Genomic DNA, 15,421 nt, shown 5'->3' on the forward strand with positions numbered 1-15,421 from the left:
AGGGTGGATTGTACACATCTAAAAAATTGTTTAATGCTATTCTCTCCTACCACTCTCTTACAAATTAATTTCTCACATGTTCCCTTAGCTAAAATGAGGGGTCACTTACCTAAACCAGTTTTTAATGATAGCTCTTCCTACCCACTCAGAAGGAGTTTACAGAGTGCCTGCCAACTCGCCTAAGACTGTAATGGATGTCTCTGAGGGGTTTGGAATAAATGTGCTTGCTGAGCCCAACTTCTGGGATTCGTTCCAATATATTTTATTTGGTTTAATCTTTTTTGTAGTGAAGAATGATAACATTACTGGTTTCATAAAATGTTATATGCTTTAAGAATAAATCAATGCAGAAAAATAAGACTTGAAAAATAAGCCTCAATCTATCATCCAAAATAATCTCTCTCAGTGTTTTATAAACAGATTTGACATCTCTTCATGTGTAAGTCTAGCCAGAGGTCATCACTAAGAAACTGTATTATGCCATTTAAATTAAAAGTATAAAATTTAAGTAAGCCCAGGCTGCCTACTAAAAAAGAACAGAAGTAAAATTTTAAAAGAATATTGCTATGAGATCTATTTATTGCTAAAAGGTCTCTCCAAAGGTATTAAATAAATGAAAAACTGGAAGAGGAGAAATTATCTTTTTTAAGTATTCATTTAATGTTGGACAGTATATTGTAAAGGACAGGGAAAATAATTACACGCATAGCCCCTCCTACCTCCATGTCCTGGTTAGTTTTATTATTTTTTTATACATCGTTGTTAACATTTATATTCTGTTCTGCAGTCAGCATTCCCATAGTTCATGACCCCGGTACTATATTTCAATGGATTCAGTGCTCCCTGGTAGACTCTGTACATGGTTTTTCATGTGTGAAGGCTATGTGGATCCTTGTCATAGAATGTGTGATTTTGACCTCAGACACATGTGTACCCCTTAGATTTCACTCTTGGAAAGCTTCTGTGTTTCTTCTCCGAGCTCTTTCAGAACCTTCCTCTCGGTTCCTAGGAGGCAATGAAGCGCACTTTTCGTTCTGAACTCCTTCTGTATTTTCCTCTGGTCCCACACGCTCTGGTCTGCCCTGGCGTGTGCTCCTGCCCCCGTGTGACTGGTGTGTCTTGAGGTTTGTGTTTTGTGTGTAAATCCTGTGTGGGTCCCTTCTGGGAGTCTGAGTGTGTCCGCCAGCGTTCTACCCACTGATCCATGGGAGCACCGACGTCTGCAGCCTCTCCTGAGACTGGTGCTCTTCCAAGTCCCTTTGGTCAACATAACAGAGACTTGCCCTGGCCCTGTTTGGACACAGGCCCATGGTTTTTATCTTGGAATCATCCTGGTGCTCCTATAGCAGAGATTCTCACTGTGGCTTCTCTTCCTCCTCCCAAGGGCCTCAAATACTTGACACTCTCTAGTGTCAGGAATTAGACACTAAAATGACAGCATCTTTCCTTTCTCTGGATACTGTAGGGAGACGAGGTACCAGCTTTAACAAGCTGGGGCAATCAGATATAATTGGATTGTCCTTAAGCCAGTTAGGAGTAAATGCATGAAAAGGATTAAAAAGGAATTAAACATTCTCTGTGGTGGCAAATTTAGCAAGAGTCTCATCTGTTCTGTTTTTGTTCCAAAATTATGAAACATGCTTTTGCCTAAATGGACATCTTTGAAACAGGTCTTTTCAAAAGACCACATACCTCTCCGGATCTTTTCCCCCCTCTGATATTCTTGATGATTTTGAAGCAAACTAAACAGTAACCAGCAGCATAATCCATACTTCTCACATGGCTCATAACATGTATTTCAAAAGTGTTTCAGATTTCTCTTTTCTCCAATGCCCCCTCCCAATCAGAATTACTGTTGGTAAGCGATCCCAGTTCCTTCATATTGAGAATCTCCAGGCCATAAAAAACAACTAAGCAAATGCCTTCCCTATATTTTCACCATTTCTGCCTCTAGGTTTTACCTTTGCCTCTAATAAAGGTAAGCAGCTCCTTCCCTATTCTCTCCCCGTGTCCTTTTCATTTTAATTGTCAAGTACTTCAAACATAGAGAAAAATACCGAATCTAATGAAGCAGACATGTACACATCCACACTGTGACTCAACAAACATTAGGAGTTTGTGAGATTTGCTTTAGATTTTAAAAAGATAGATACAACTTTTGTACTTTTTGTGTCTATAAGTGAGATTGGCCAAGAAATTTTCTCTCCTTCTGTCTTTATCCTTACTTTGGAATAAAGGTTATATGAACTTCATAAAGTGAATAAAGCACTTCCTTGCATTGCCTAGTCACTGGGACCTGTATAATATGAAATAATGGGAAAGTTTGTTGGTGTCCTGGTAAAATTCATCTTCAGAGCTATTTCTGTTAAGTGCTTTGTGTGTATGTAGGGTTGCCTATTTATCCATTTTTTAAAAGATTTTATAAATTCATTCAGGTTTTCTATTTTTAAGTTAAATTTGAATGTTTATAAACATAACAGTTTGTCTGCAAAGATACTGGCTAAAGTCATAGTATTACTTGTGCTTTTTAAAATCTATATATATAGCTACTTTTGCCTTGTAAACCTATGATATATCTCAAACTACATGCCTACCTTTCATTCCTATTAATGTTCATTGGTGCTACCTCTCTCTAGAGGTATGCCTGTTTTATTAGTCTAATAAAAGAAAAATTATTTTGTCCTTTTTTAAATTTCATGAATGCCTATCTTAATTTTTAAATTTTTGTATTTTTCTTTCTCATGGTTTTATTCCTGGGTTCATGTATTAACTTCTTGATGTGTACCTTTAACAAGTGAATTTTCAATATTTTTTCCACTCTCTAATATATACAATTTGCCTTTAAAACCTATTGAGCTTCAATTTACAAATTTTAACATTATCATTCAGAATCAAAATATTTTGTAATTTTTGTTGCAGTTTTTTCCCTTTAACTTATGAAATATTTAGAAATGTGTTTTTGAATGTGCAAATATATGATGGGTATGTGAGGACTGAACAGTTGCTGTGTTCATGTTATTGATACCTACTCATATTTCTTTGTGAAAAGAAAGATGAGGTTTTATATAATTCTCCAGTATTAGTTGAGACTCACGGGTCAGTTTTTTGGCTTTGTTTATGCTTGTTTTCTTACTGTCCCTGGAGTGCTGACAAAAATATTGCTTTCTCTGAAGGGCTCCGTGCAGTGCCCTGGGTTAAATTCATCGGTACAAGATGGATTATTGAGTTGCTGATGTCCTCTGTATTCTTAAGACAAGTCTTTTGTCTGATATTGCAATTTCCGATCAAATATCTTAAGATTTCCCACTAGCATTGTGTAATTCCAGTTTCTCTTTTCAAGTCTCTCAATTTTAGATTTTTGAATGCTATCCTATTTAAATAGATGCAGGCATAAGGTCAATATATTTCCCAGTGAATTATTTCTTTAAAAGTTCTCCTCCTTTTATACCTTCCATTTGATTGATTGAGTTTTCCTCCCATGCATTTATTTTGAAGTCATGAGTCTTCCCCCTGACCCCCAGTGGCTACCTATAGAGTTTTAACAAAGTCAAGAACTAGCCCGTCTCTCTCCTGTTCCCAAAACGTGCCCGGGTTTTACAGTGTTCTCAGTCCAATCACACCTTCCATCCCCCTGCGATGATTCTCCACTACTGTATTTCCACTTGTTTTAACACTCATTAGTTATTAGTATTTTTTTTCACCATTAAGTATATTTGGACTTGTTTCTGTTAGTCTTTTAGTTGACACATTGCTTTTGCTACTTGCTCATTCTTTCTTCTATTTAATTTATTTGTTAAGAACATTTACTGGTTATTTTAGCAAAATTCTCTAAGGGTTAGTTTCCATTTTGGATACTGAAAATATTCTTGTGCCATTGCCATTGAGAGACTGTTTTCAATGAACTTCTAGATTGACACTTATTTTCTCTTGGCCCTTTGATATTTCACTGTCATCTGCTATCTTTTGAGGATAAGGTTTCCGTCTTATTGTCATCCCTTTTGAGGTAATCTATTTTTGTTCAAAACTGTTTAAGATATTCTCTTTTTTTTGATGTTCTGTGATTTCAACATATCACATGGATATTTGTCCTTCAGAGCTGGAGTCCTCCTTTATCTGAGGTCTCATCATTTTTTTTTTCAATTCTAAAGATTTCAGCCATTAGCTCTTCAACTATTGCTTCTCTGCCATCTGCTGTGTGTTTTTGTTCTGAAACTCATACAGATATGCACTCAGACTACTTATTCCATTCCCTGTATTTCGTTCTCTATGGTGTTTTTTTACTCATCATCTTAGATGCTGTATTCTAGATGTTTCACCAACTCTATATTTTATTTAACTAGAGGCCCAATGCATGGATCTGTGCACATTGAAAGGAAATTAATTAGAAGAAGTATTTTAATATTGCTACTTGCCCTTTCTCTATAATAGAAGTGTCAACCAAATTCACAATCGACAATGACAGATTGAAACTCGTGTGTGATTGGCATCAGCGAGGGCTTTATGTGTGTGTGTGTATATAAATTTGCTTTATTAGACCTGCTTTCTGATTTAGCTAAACTTTTTCCAGCCCAGTGAAGGACCCCAGCTTCTCTTTCAAGGAATTGTCACCAACACAGCAGTAAATATCAACACGTCATGTTCCTGGGCTGAAGAAACTCCAAAGAGGCTAGTCACTAGGGAGAGGAAGCCACGTTGCTACATGACATCATTAACCAGTGCCCCCAGCGACCCTTTCAGGGCTGGGCTGGGCTGTGGGCCACATTTTGGGTCATGGGGTCTTGGCAGCATTAGCTGCGATTCGGTGGAGTGTCCCTCCAGGGTGGTGGCAGGGCCTGTGTCCCACTTGGGGGAAGCCTAAAGTTGCTTTGTGGGCGCCAGCTCCGCGGTGCCGTTTCTTTTTAAATGGCCAGTGTGCATCATGGCAGCTCCTGTGTTGAGCATCTACCCCCTGGTGGTCAGTGCACATCATAGCTACCGGTTGGATGGACATTTAGGCGTGTGCGTGTGCGTGCGTGCGTGTGTGTGTGTGTGTGTGTGTGTATTCTTCTGCTGTGTTCATTGAATTTTTTTAATTTTTAAAGAACTAATTTTCTTAGACATTTTATATGGTCATATTTCAAATGTGTCTATTTTTTTTATCATAGTGTCCTGTTTTTATATAATGGTTTTTATTCCTTCTTTTGTCTCTAATTCTTTAAAACAAAGGCCAGCAATTTTTCTATCAGAGGACAGAGAGGCAATGTAGTAGGCTTTGCAGGTCATGTGATTTCCATCACAACTATTCAACTCTGAATTGTAATGCAGAGGTAGACCTAGGGAATCTAAAGAGTTGGACTGGCTATAGCTCATAAGCTGTAATTTATCAACAGATGATTGAAAATACACTCTATTAATATCACATTCAAATGGTTCTCTTAACGTAAATAGCTAAGAGTGGAAATTCTTCTGTTTGATGCATCAGCTGACGGCCCCTCATGGTAGGTTACTTTATTGTGTCAGTGTTTCCAGTTGTGACCTCTATATATGGCCTCCTGTTGGAGGCCAGTGTGCCTTGTGTTGTAGAATTATCCTTCAAAGCATACTGGCTTTGCAGACCATGCAGCTGATATTTTTATAAAGGATTGCTTTATACATTATTGCTCTCAAAATACCCTGGATAAGAGTCTTCTGAAATAATCCAGTGCTTGGTGTTCTACCTGACACATGGGGACCACAGAGCTATTGGTGCTACCCGTATCTCTGTTAAATTCCCAGCACTATTATTATTCATTCTGTGTATTATAGAATGTACAAATATTGTACTTGCTACCACTTATGCTCCCCAATTTTTTTTTAAAATTCTGGTGAATTAGCCAAAACCGGTTTGGCTCAGTGGATAGAGCGTCGGCCTGCGGACTGAAAGGTCCCAGGTTCGATTCCGGTCAAGGTCATGTACCTGGGTTGCGGGCACATCCCCAGTAGGAGATGTGCAAGAGGCAGCTGATCGATGTTTCTCTCTCATCGATGTTTCTAACTCTCTATCTCTCTCCCTTCCTCTCTGTGGAAAATCAATAAAATATACTTAAAAAAATTAAAATTCTGGTGAATTAGAAGAACATAAAATACTTCTTTATCTAGAACTGGTGCTCCTTTGAGACAAAAATATGGACGCATTGAGTGAAGTATGCGTGATGAAAATTAAAGACAACTTAGGCAAATAGGAACACAAAGAAGCTTTGAGATTTCCTTCTGAAATGCCATTTTTAAAAGGGGTAGAATTAAATAGATTCATGAATCTATATGTGTACATATATGTGCTCCATGTGTACATATATTTGTGTGTACACGTGCATGATGTTTCCAGTCCGTAGTAAACTCATGCCTCTTGCTCTTTATCACAGGACACTTGAAATGGACCAAAGCTGAGGACATTGACATAGAAACGCCAGGATCTATTCTTGTCAACACTAACTTGAGGGCATTAATCAATAAACATACGTTTGCTTCCTTACCTCAGCATTTTCAACAATACCTCCTGCTTTTGCTCCCAGAAGTGGATCGGCAGGTAAGTGGAAGTTTAGACACTTGATAGGAGTCACTAGTTGTATTTATAAAGTGGCAAGTCTGTTCTCAAAGATGACTGATAAGTGGATGGACCCTTTTTGTAATGTTACAGTGTATTTATGTAATTTGCATGCTCACCGCTAGCATTGGTGTGTTTGTTTCATCTGCTAAAACAAAGCCATTTTTTATTATCAGGCGTGAACCAATACCAATTGTAAGATACAGCACATTGCAATAAAGTGAAAACAATAGACCTACCCACCATGGGAAGGGAAAGCAAAGAAATCAAACATTCCACCATCAAATACATCGTGGAAGTAGCTGCTCCCTGCCCGGAGGGAATAGTGAAGTGCAGCAATAAAAAGCCAGGGCTTCTAAGAAATTATGTAAATGTTTTTATTCTCAACTCTTTCCAAAAAGCATTTAAAATTTATGTTTGCAGTTGCCTTCTGAAAGTCTATCGTCATGAATACGATTGCCTATAAATAATCACCTTTTATCTTTCTTTTAGGACAACTGGAAATGCTTAAGTGTAGTTTAGTATTTTTGAAAGGCCTCTAAAATAAGGAAATGCAAAGATAGACCCACAATTGCAGGCATCGGTCATCTTCTAAAGCTGTTTCCTTAGAAAAGGCCAACAAATTCATCACATAAGCTTTTATTAAATCTCACAGAAATTATTAAATGGTAAATAGGAAGTTTCCTTGTGATGCTTATGTCAATAAAGTTTGACACTGTGTATTGTTTCCAGTTGATGGACATAGTGTGTGCATATTTATGAATTTGTATCTCAAAATGAATTCGTATCTCAAAATGATAGGTACCTCCATAGACTGATATGGGCGAGATTGATTCAGTATTTTCACATTACTGTGAATAATTTTTTTAGCTTTTTATTTGATTCTGTTCCTACTAACTTATCTCCTTTCATACATACTTAAAATTTGTTGAGCCATCTAGTTTTCTGTCATTCTTATAGATCTCTTTGGTAGAGATTATTGTTCCTATCTGGAAAAAATATTATTTTCATTTTGGGAAGATTTGTGTTTGGAGGTTTGCCTTCATTCTATAAAAATTGTTTAATATTTATGAAATCAATGATTACATACACTCGAGTTGGATACATCAGCTGTATTTCTAAATAATCAAAATATGAGATAGAAACAGATAAGCTTTAGGGAAAGGCAGAAAGTATACTGAGCTTTCATGTGGAGAAGGAAAGAATCAGAAACAGATTTAAGATTGGGCCGAGAAATATGGGCAGAATTTGAAAACAAATGATGGAAGGTGAAAGGTTCAGATACAAAATCCAGAGCTAACGTTGTGGGAGACTGGATTTTAGGTGGAACTGTGCCAGTGAATCTGGGGAGACAAACTAGAAGTTGATTTCGGGAGATCCGTGCGTATAAAGGCTGAGAGGTCTTGGAAAGTGTTCTCCCCGTGTTTGCAGTGCAAAGCCGTAGAGGGCTTTTGAGCAGAGCTAAAATGTACAATATTGTTGCTCTTTAAGAAACTTACTCTGGCAGCACTAAAAAGGAATGTTAGAGATGGGAGGCATGAGGGTGGAAAAAGTGGTTAGAAAGCAATTTTAGTTGTTTCAAAAAGGCAAAGTGAGGGCTTGGATTTGGAAAATAGCATTGAAATCGAGGAGGAGGATAATGTCATCATTATCTTCATCATCACCCAGTGGGAGCAATTTTACATTTTGTCAAGTAGCAGTTGCAGTAAGATATAGGGAGAAGCTACTGATGACTCTTAGATTTCAAGCTTGTGTGATTGAGAATTGAATGCAGGAATTAAGAAAAAAAATTACTTTTTTTGTGGTGGTGGGGACTGATTTTTTTAGTTACACACTATTTCCTCCACTTCAACATCTGTGCGGTTTATCTTGTTGGCAATTTGGTCTCCAACTCCTAGAATAAGATTTGGCATATAAAGGATAGTCAGTACATCTTTTCAGAATAGAGAAATGACAGGTTGTCCTAGGTAAGCCAGGAGGCCAGCCTCAGCACTTTCTGTCACTCAGCTTTTTCTAGTCGTTGTGAGAAATATAGACGAGCAAGGCACAATACCTGTCCACAAATAACAGTTAGTTCACCAGGAAATTATTTATGCAAGAAATATCTATTGAGCATGTATTATGTGCTCCGTATACATTGCGAAATACAGAGGATACGAGAATGAATCTTCTAGAGCAGCGGTTCTCTACCTGTGGGTCGCGACCCCTAAGACCATCGGAAAACACATATATAAATACATATTGTTTTTGTGATTGATTACTATGCTTTAATTATGTTCAATGTGTAACAATGAAAATACATCCTGCATATCAGATATTTACATTACAATTCATAACAGTAGCAAAATTACAGTTATGAAGTAGCAACGAAAATAATTTTATGGTTGGGGGTCACCACAACATGAGGAACTGTATTAAAAGGTCGCGGCATTAGGAAGGTTGAGAACCACTGTTCTAGAGGAATAACAGAGAAGAGAGACAACCTTGTGTTAAAATGCTGTACAATATACACTTTGCTCATTACTAGGAACTAAGTCTTAAAACTGGATGGATCTACACCAAATTTAGCATAAGACACAGGAAAGTAATATAAATGCCTAAATGGAAGAATAAAAAACATCCTCTGAGTGTCCAGAGGATAGAGAACTTCAGTCTGGAAGTAGTACTGGAGATGATTTCATGGTGGAAAGGATAATGGAACCTTGAAGCACTAATAGGTGTTTCATCAGTAGAACAAGGGACAGTGACTCTTACAGAGGAGGAGGGTGCCACTTACAACGACCTGAGTACCAGGAGATCCAGCAGTTCATTGTGCCTGGATGAGGGGGGAAGAGGTGGATGCTGTGCTGACAGGTTGTTGGTTGACCACCTTGATGACCTGGTTGCAGACTACGCTCTTGGAACTCTTTCTCAAAGGAATGGGTACCATCAGAGATTTTGCAAGTGAGAAGTGGCATGCGTGGAATAATATATACAGATATTTTAGTGCCTGGACAGAAAGGAGGGGAAGAAGATCCTAAAAGATGAATAAAATGCAGTCTTCATTTTCTCTTAAGAGCTAGTCGTCCTGTGAATGATGGATGGGACAGGCAGAAAGTTAAGGCTCAGGGATACTGGTTTAGAGACCATTGTAGTAGTTGAAAACAGAAATAAGGGTCTGACCTTGGGCTTTTGGCCTTGAAAGAGAACAGAAAGGACTGAATTCCAGGCATATTTTCAACCCAGCCGAGTAGGAAGACATGAGAGATTGCCTGGGCGATGGGGTTGTGAAAGGTCTAGAAGGCGGTGGAGATTTTATCTCGGGTGACTTGGGAAGACAGAAGGGCTCTGTGATCCTATCAGCATTTGGTACCAAGGAATTTACAGCTCTTCTGTCTCTGTCTCAAGATGAGCAAAACCCTTGCTCCTGCTACCAAACTGCTGATGTTTCAGTTTCGCTTATAAATATCCCAGTGGGAATGGGCACTCTTTTCTGGGGCAGAATCTGATCCCTAGAAAAGGCACGGGAATGGGGATCTGATTACACAGATTTACTATTTGAGCCAGTGGGAGGCACTCTCATTATGTGGAATACCTGGGAATTTCACTGGTAGGAAAGCTGTCTTCGCATATTTTTTACAACATCTGAGATTCCCAGCTTTCTTGTTTCCTGCCTTTGATTTCCCCGGGTTTCTGCCTGATTTCTCCCCTAGCGCCGTCCTCCCTGGCCTCCTCCCCTGGACCACGTAAAGCCGGGTTCATTGCTTTATGGCATCTTCAGAATACAAGCCAGGCTTCCCATTTCTCCTGTCAGTGCCAGCTGTCATGAAGCTAGCCTGTCTGGTATTTTGTTTCCCTATATTTGTACTTTCCTTTCTTTTTAAGAAGGTATTTTTATCTTAGTTTACATTTTTTATTTACTCCTAGTTGTTTTATAACATTGTCACACTTCATTTTACTCTCCACACATTACGCTGCAAGGAACAGAAAATCAAACTCCAACTGACCGAAATATAAAGGGGATTTATTGGCTCAGGTAATTAGAAGCGAGAGGTTCGAGTGGACTTCTGGTTGTTGGTCCTGGTTTCAGTATTTATTAAGGACCCATTTAATTATTATTAGTGAATTAATTTTAAAATCGTCTCCCTTCTTGTTGGCACTATTCTAAACCTGAATCAAAAAATCAAAAAGCGTACTTGTCTCTCAGTTCATATTCATGAAGAAAGTACTTCTATTTCAGTATCTCAAAGAAGACCTGGGATTCACACTAAAGGTACTACTTGGGTCACATGATCACTTCTGAAACAATGATGCTAGCCAAGGCGATGGACTATGCACAGTGGTTTAAAGCATGCAGGCCCACTCTTGAACCTTAGAGGTAAAATGGTGCACTGTGGTAGAGGTCAGATATACTTCAGAAATCTGGCTTTTAAGAGGTTCTATTAGAAGGATATGTCATGGGGGTGGGGTGGGGAGAAGCTTGCTAGTCAGTTAACAGTGCCTACTGTAGGGGCGGGAAGAGGTGTTGAATTGAGTTTTAACATGTTGGGTTGAAATGCTTCTACTATATCAGTGGTTCTCAACCTTCTGGCCCTTTAAATACAGTTCCTCATGTTGTGACCCAACCATAAAATTATTTTCATGGCTACTTCATAACTGTAATGTTGCCACTGTTATGAATCTAATGTAAATATCTGATATGCAGGATGGTGTTAGGCGACCCCTGTGGAAGGGTCATTCAACTGCCAAAGGGGTCGTGGCCCACAGGTTGAGAACCGCTGTACTATATGCAATGTCCAGAAACGATTATATGTTCAGGTTTGGGGAATGAATAAAATTCAGTGAGTGATAAAATCTACATGGATAGCAGTGTCATCTGGGGGATGTGAGGAGGCTGAGAGACATCATAGTCATCCCAGAGGAATACATATATTTGTGGGAGGATGTGAGAAAGAGTATGGGAAGGAGCCAGGGGAAAGATAGAAAAATACAAATCCGTGAGAAATCGTCCGTGTGGAGTCACAAGAAGGCCACAGTGGCAAATGGCCTTTAGGAGGTCATTGAGGGATAAGATGCTGCCTTTCCTGTGTTCCTTTAACTCCGTCCTCAGCCTTCTTCACTCTGCTCGGCTCTGGGAGGCTAACTCACGCATGGGCTACTGCACCAGGAGGACCTGTGCCTCCTGGGTTTTTTTGTTTTTTGTAATTTTTGAAATAATCATAAACTTTCAGAAAATTTAAAGATACATAGAGAATAAATTTCCATCCTGATGTCCCACCCTGTCCCCCCTCCCAGTATATTGTGACCCAAAGGTTGTATTTTCCACAAACAATGCTATTCTCTTACATATGCACAATCCAAGCAATCACGACCATTTAACAGTGATCATTATTACCATGGGATTCTTCGACTCTATTTAAGTTTAGCCAGTTGTCCCAGTCATGTCATTTTTTAGCAACAAGATCCAGTTCAGAATCTGTCATTGCATTTAGTTGTCATGTCTCCTTATCGCCTTCATTCTGGAACCTTTCTCCAGTCATTCCCTAGACTTTCATGATTTTGACACTTCGGAAGTGTATGTGATGTTTCCCTGCGATTAGATTCACATGAAGTATTTTGGGGAGGGACAAGATAAATGATGCTGTATTCTTCTCCTTGTAGCTCTTAGGTGGCACACAATTTTGATTTGTCTCAATACTGATGGTGCTCACTTGATCATTTGATGAAAGTGTATCTGCCACGCTCCTCCCGTGTAAAGTTACTGCTTCCCTGTGGTAATTAAATCATATTTTACGAGAAGGTTCTTTTAAACTGTGTGAATATACTGCTCTTCTTTAGACTCTCCGTGTATTCACTAATTTATACCTGTATGGTTTCTCTCTTTCCTGTTTTCTCAGTAGGTTCTTGTGCTTGACTGTCCCGCATTTGGTCACTGGGAGCCTGTTCAAGGGGCTCCTATGTCTCTGACATTGTTCTCTGAGCACTTTATCACTTTGAAGGTCATCAGGCAGTTCCAGTCTCATCTGCGTGTTATGTGCCCCAGCCCTGGAACGTACCGCTTGTCTGAGGGGCCATGTTCCCTTTAGTAGAGAAGGGTATTTAAAAATCAAGATTTCCCAAAACGTATGCTCTTCACTGTTAGGGTGTTGCTGTTCCCAGATCTAGGACAGAGTGATGAAATATCTGGATGTATTTCTAAGACAGAGCTACGACATCTGGATAGAATATCTATACTAGTATATATAAAAGCCTAAGTGACTGTGTGACTGTTTGACCAGTAGCTATGATACACACTGACCACCAGGGGGCAGATGCTCAATGCACAGGTATGGAAACATGGAATAGACTAATGAATCTCAGAGGGAAGTGGGAAGGGGAGAGAGCAGGAAGAGATTAACCAAAGATCTTATATGCATACTAGAGGCCTGGTGCACAGATTCGTCAGCCTGGCCTGCAGGGATCGGGCCGAAACCGGCCTGGTGCATGAATCGAGATGGGCCAGACATACCCTGGAGCCCTCCTGCGGTCCCTCCCGGGCTCCTATCGGCCCTGTTAGGGACTGGGCAAGACAGGCTGGCCCCTGTAAGAGTCGGGCCGAAACTGCCAGTCAACATCCCCCCCAGGGGTCCCAGGTTGTAAGAGGGCACAGGCCAGGCTGAGGCACGCCACCAGTGCACTGGGCCTCTAGTGAATACATAAAACATGTGTGTGCTCATGGATGGTGCGTAAACACCTTCTTACATCTGTGTCTTGAAAACAAAGAATACCTTATAGAAAAAAAAGGGTGTGAGCCTAGTCACGGTAGAGAAATACAACACAGTTTATCTCCATGTTTATAGATTATCTCTGTATCTCATGGTTCACCCAGTGTTCTCCCTCTTCAAAGCTGCCTTAGACTGACAGTGAGGAACCTTAATATACTAAACATTTGATGAGTCCCCTTGTCGGTAGCCAGTCTTCCCCCTGGTCACCGCACCTCCCCTGTGGATGGTCTCTTTCCTGCACACGGGCTCTCACCCCCAGGCCGCAGTGGGCAGCCTTCCCTTCCCACTTGACTTCTGACACTCACATCGGCCACTCCTCATGCAGGCGCCGTCCTCACCATGCTGTTTCTACAGCCACTTCCAGGCCTCCCTCCACGTGGACACCTGCCTCCCCCACAGGTCCTGGGATTGTTCTCTGGGTCATCGTGGGCCCCCTCCACCTCCTCTGAGGCTCAGAGGCCTGTATGACTTAAAACCTAAGGCCTGAATTGTTCAGGGGGGAAAAAGAGAAGGCCCCTGGATTCTAACTGCGTTCAGCTTCGGGGGAGCCCAACAGAAGTTTGGGTGAAGGAGGAGGAGTGGGACTGAGCCCCTCATCTGCCCTGTGTGGCCCACACTGCTGCATCTGCTGACCATCTCCCATCAGAGGGTCCTGCCCACACAGCCCTTGCTACGTTCGGTGAAGCCCTTTGTCCCTTGCCTTTCAGGTCACATACCAGCCCGTTACCAGCTCTAGTTCACGGCACTGTCCTCTGTGGGCACGCAGACCACACCTTTATGACTAGTCTCATACATGTACTCTCCTCAAATCACCCTAACCTGAGGATGCCTGCCAGGCCCCCAGCTCACTGACAGCCCTTTTGAGGAAGTCACAGTTCCTACTCTGAGAGGCATTGATTCCTGAGGAGATGGAGATGTAAATCCTGTAGGTACAGAACACGCCACGTGGTGGTATATGTGGTTTTATGCAACATCCAGGGGATGCTGATAGTGTCTGTGGGTGGTAGGAAGGCTGCAGAGAAAAGGTGTCATAGGAATTGGGGTCCCAGAAGATGACGGAAGTTGACCAGGTTGAGAAGTGCAGTGGACATCCTAGCACAGGAAACAATATGTGCCCATGACAACATTGATTACTTGCAATTCCTTCTACATGGGTTTTCACTCATCCTTACAGTGCCTCTCCGAAGGGTCTGTATATTAACCCAATGTTCTCTATATGGAAGCGGAGGGTCAGGGAGAAACGAGGGCTTACCCGGCGTCTCCCAAGTAACAACATGGAAGCCGGAATTTGAACACAGATTTGTCTGATCCAGGTCATGCTCTTTCCCCTGATGATGCTCCCTGCCCCAGGCCACAAGCAGAGACACATATGATGTCCATCAACACATAGTTGAGACGGCTGGGATGTAGGGTAAGTCGAGGTAGAAAGGTGGTTTGGAGCAAGCCTTTAGAAAAGGCCGCGTAGGTCAGCAAGCACTGTGGAATGTACAGAACATTTACATGTGACCATGACGTTCTTGGAGTTGCAGCGTAGGAAAGGGGCTCTGTGGGCGGAATGAAGCGCCATGCTGAGGAGGGAGCGTCCCCGAGCTCCACCTGCCTGTGGTTCAGCCACACCATTGCCAGGGCTGACCAGCAGCCCTTGAACGACGATGAATGGATTACTCAGACACAGTTTCATTGTGGGGGAGAGGGCTAAGGGACGGCCTCGATTGCCTGCCTCCTAAGGCCTTAACTGGAATGTTTATCTTTAGATACAATCAGTAGGGTGAGTAACCTTGGGAGGACACGTGTTTACATTGCATTCTAGGCAAGGGCATCCAGGGATTAAGCATAAGATTCCAGTAAACATCCGGGGGTCTGCAGATGCACAGACTTGTTTGGGAAGGTCAAGGAATAATTAGGGGCGCCACCTTCGACACTCCCCTAAGTCTCCCCTAAGTCGGAATTCCGATAAACAGGGCAGGCGGCCTTCCACACACTTCCCTTTTCTCAGAATGTCCTCCTGACACTTCCCAACCAAGCCTCCTGTGCTCCCCAACACACTATCTGCCTTCCTGTCCCTCAAACCTAATTCTCTCCGAGCCTCCGTGCTTGCTATCAGCTCTGCCAGAAA

General features: G+C 41.2%; 1 protein-coding gene across 1 annotated transcript in view; it reads left to right on the forward strand.

Annotated features, from left to right (window-relative positions):
• The window catches only part of ASXL3 (additional sex combs like 3, transcriptional regulator), a 147,003-nt gene that overhangs the window by 79,397 nt on the left and 52,185 nt on the right, over nucleotides 1-15,421 (forward strand). Inside the window, exon 9 of the mRNA XM_015565694.1 lies at nucleotides 6,381-6,544. Within this exon, the coding sequence (XP_015421180.1) occupies nucleotides 6,381-6,544 (164 nt within the window). The remainder of the gene's footprint in view (nucleotides 1-6,380; nucleotides 6,545-15,421) is intronic.

This window comes from Myotis davidii, unplaced genomic scaffold, assembly GCF_000327345.1.
Source record: "Myotis davidii unplaced genomic scaffold, ASM32734v1 scaffold520, whole genome shotgun sequence".
In the NCBI taxonomy this organism is placed as follows: Eukaryota; Metazoa; Chordata; class Mammalia; order Chiroptera; family Vespertilionidae; genus Myotis; species Myotis davidii.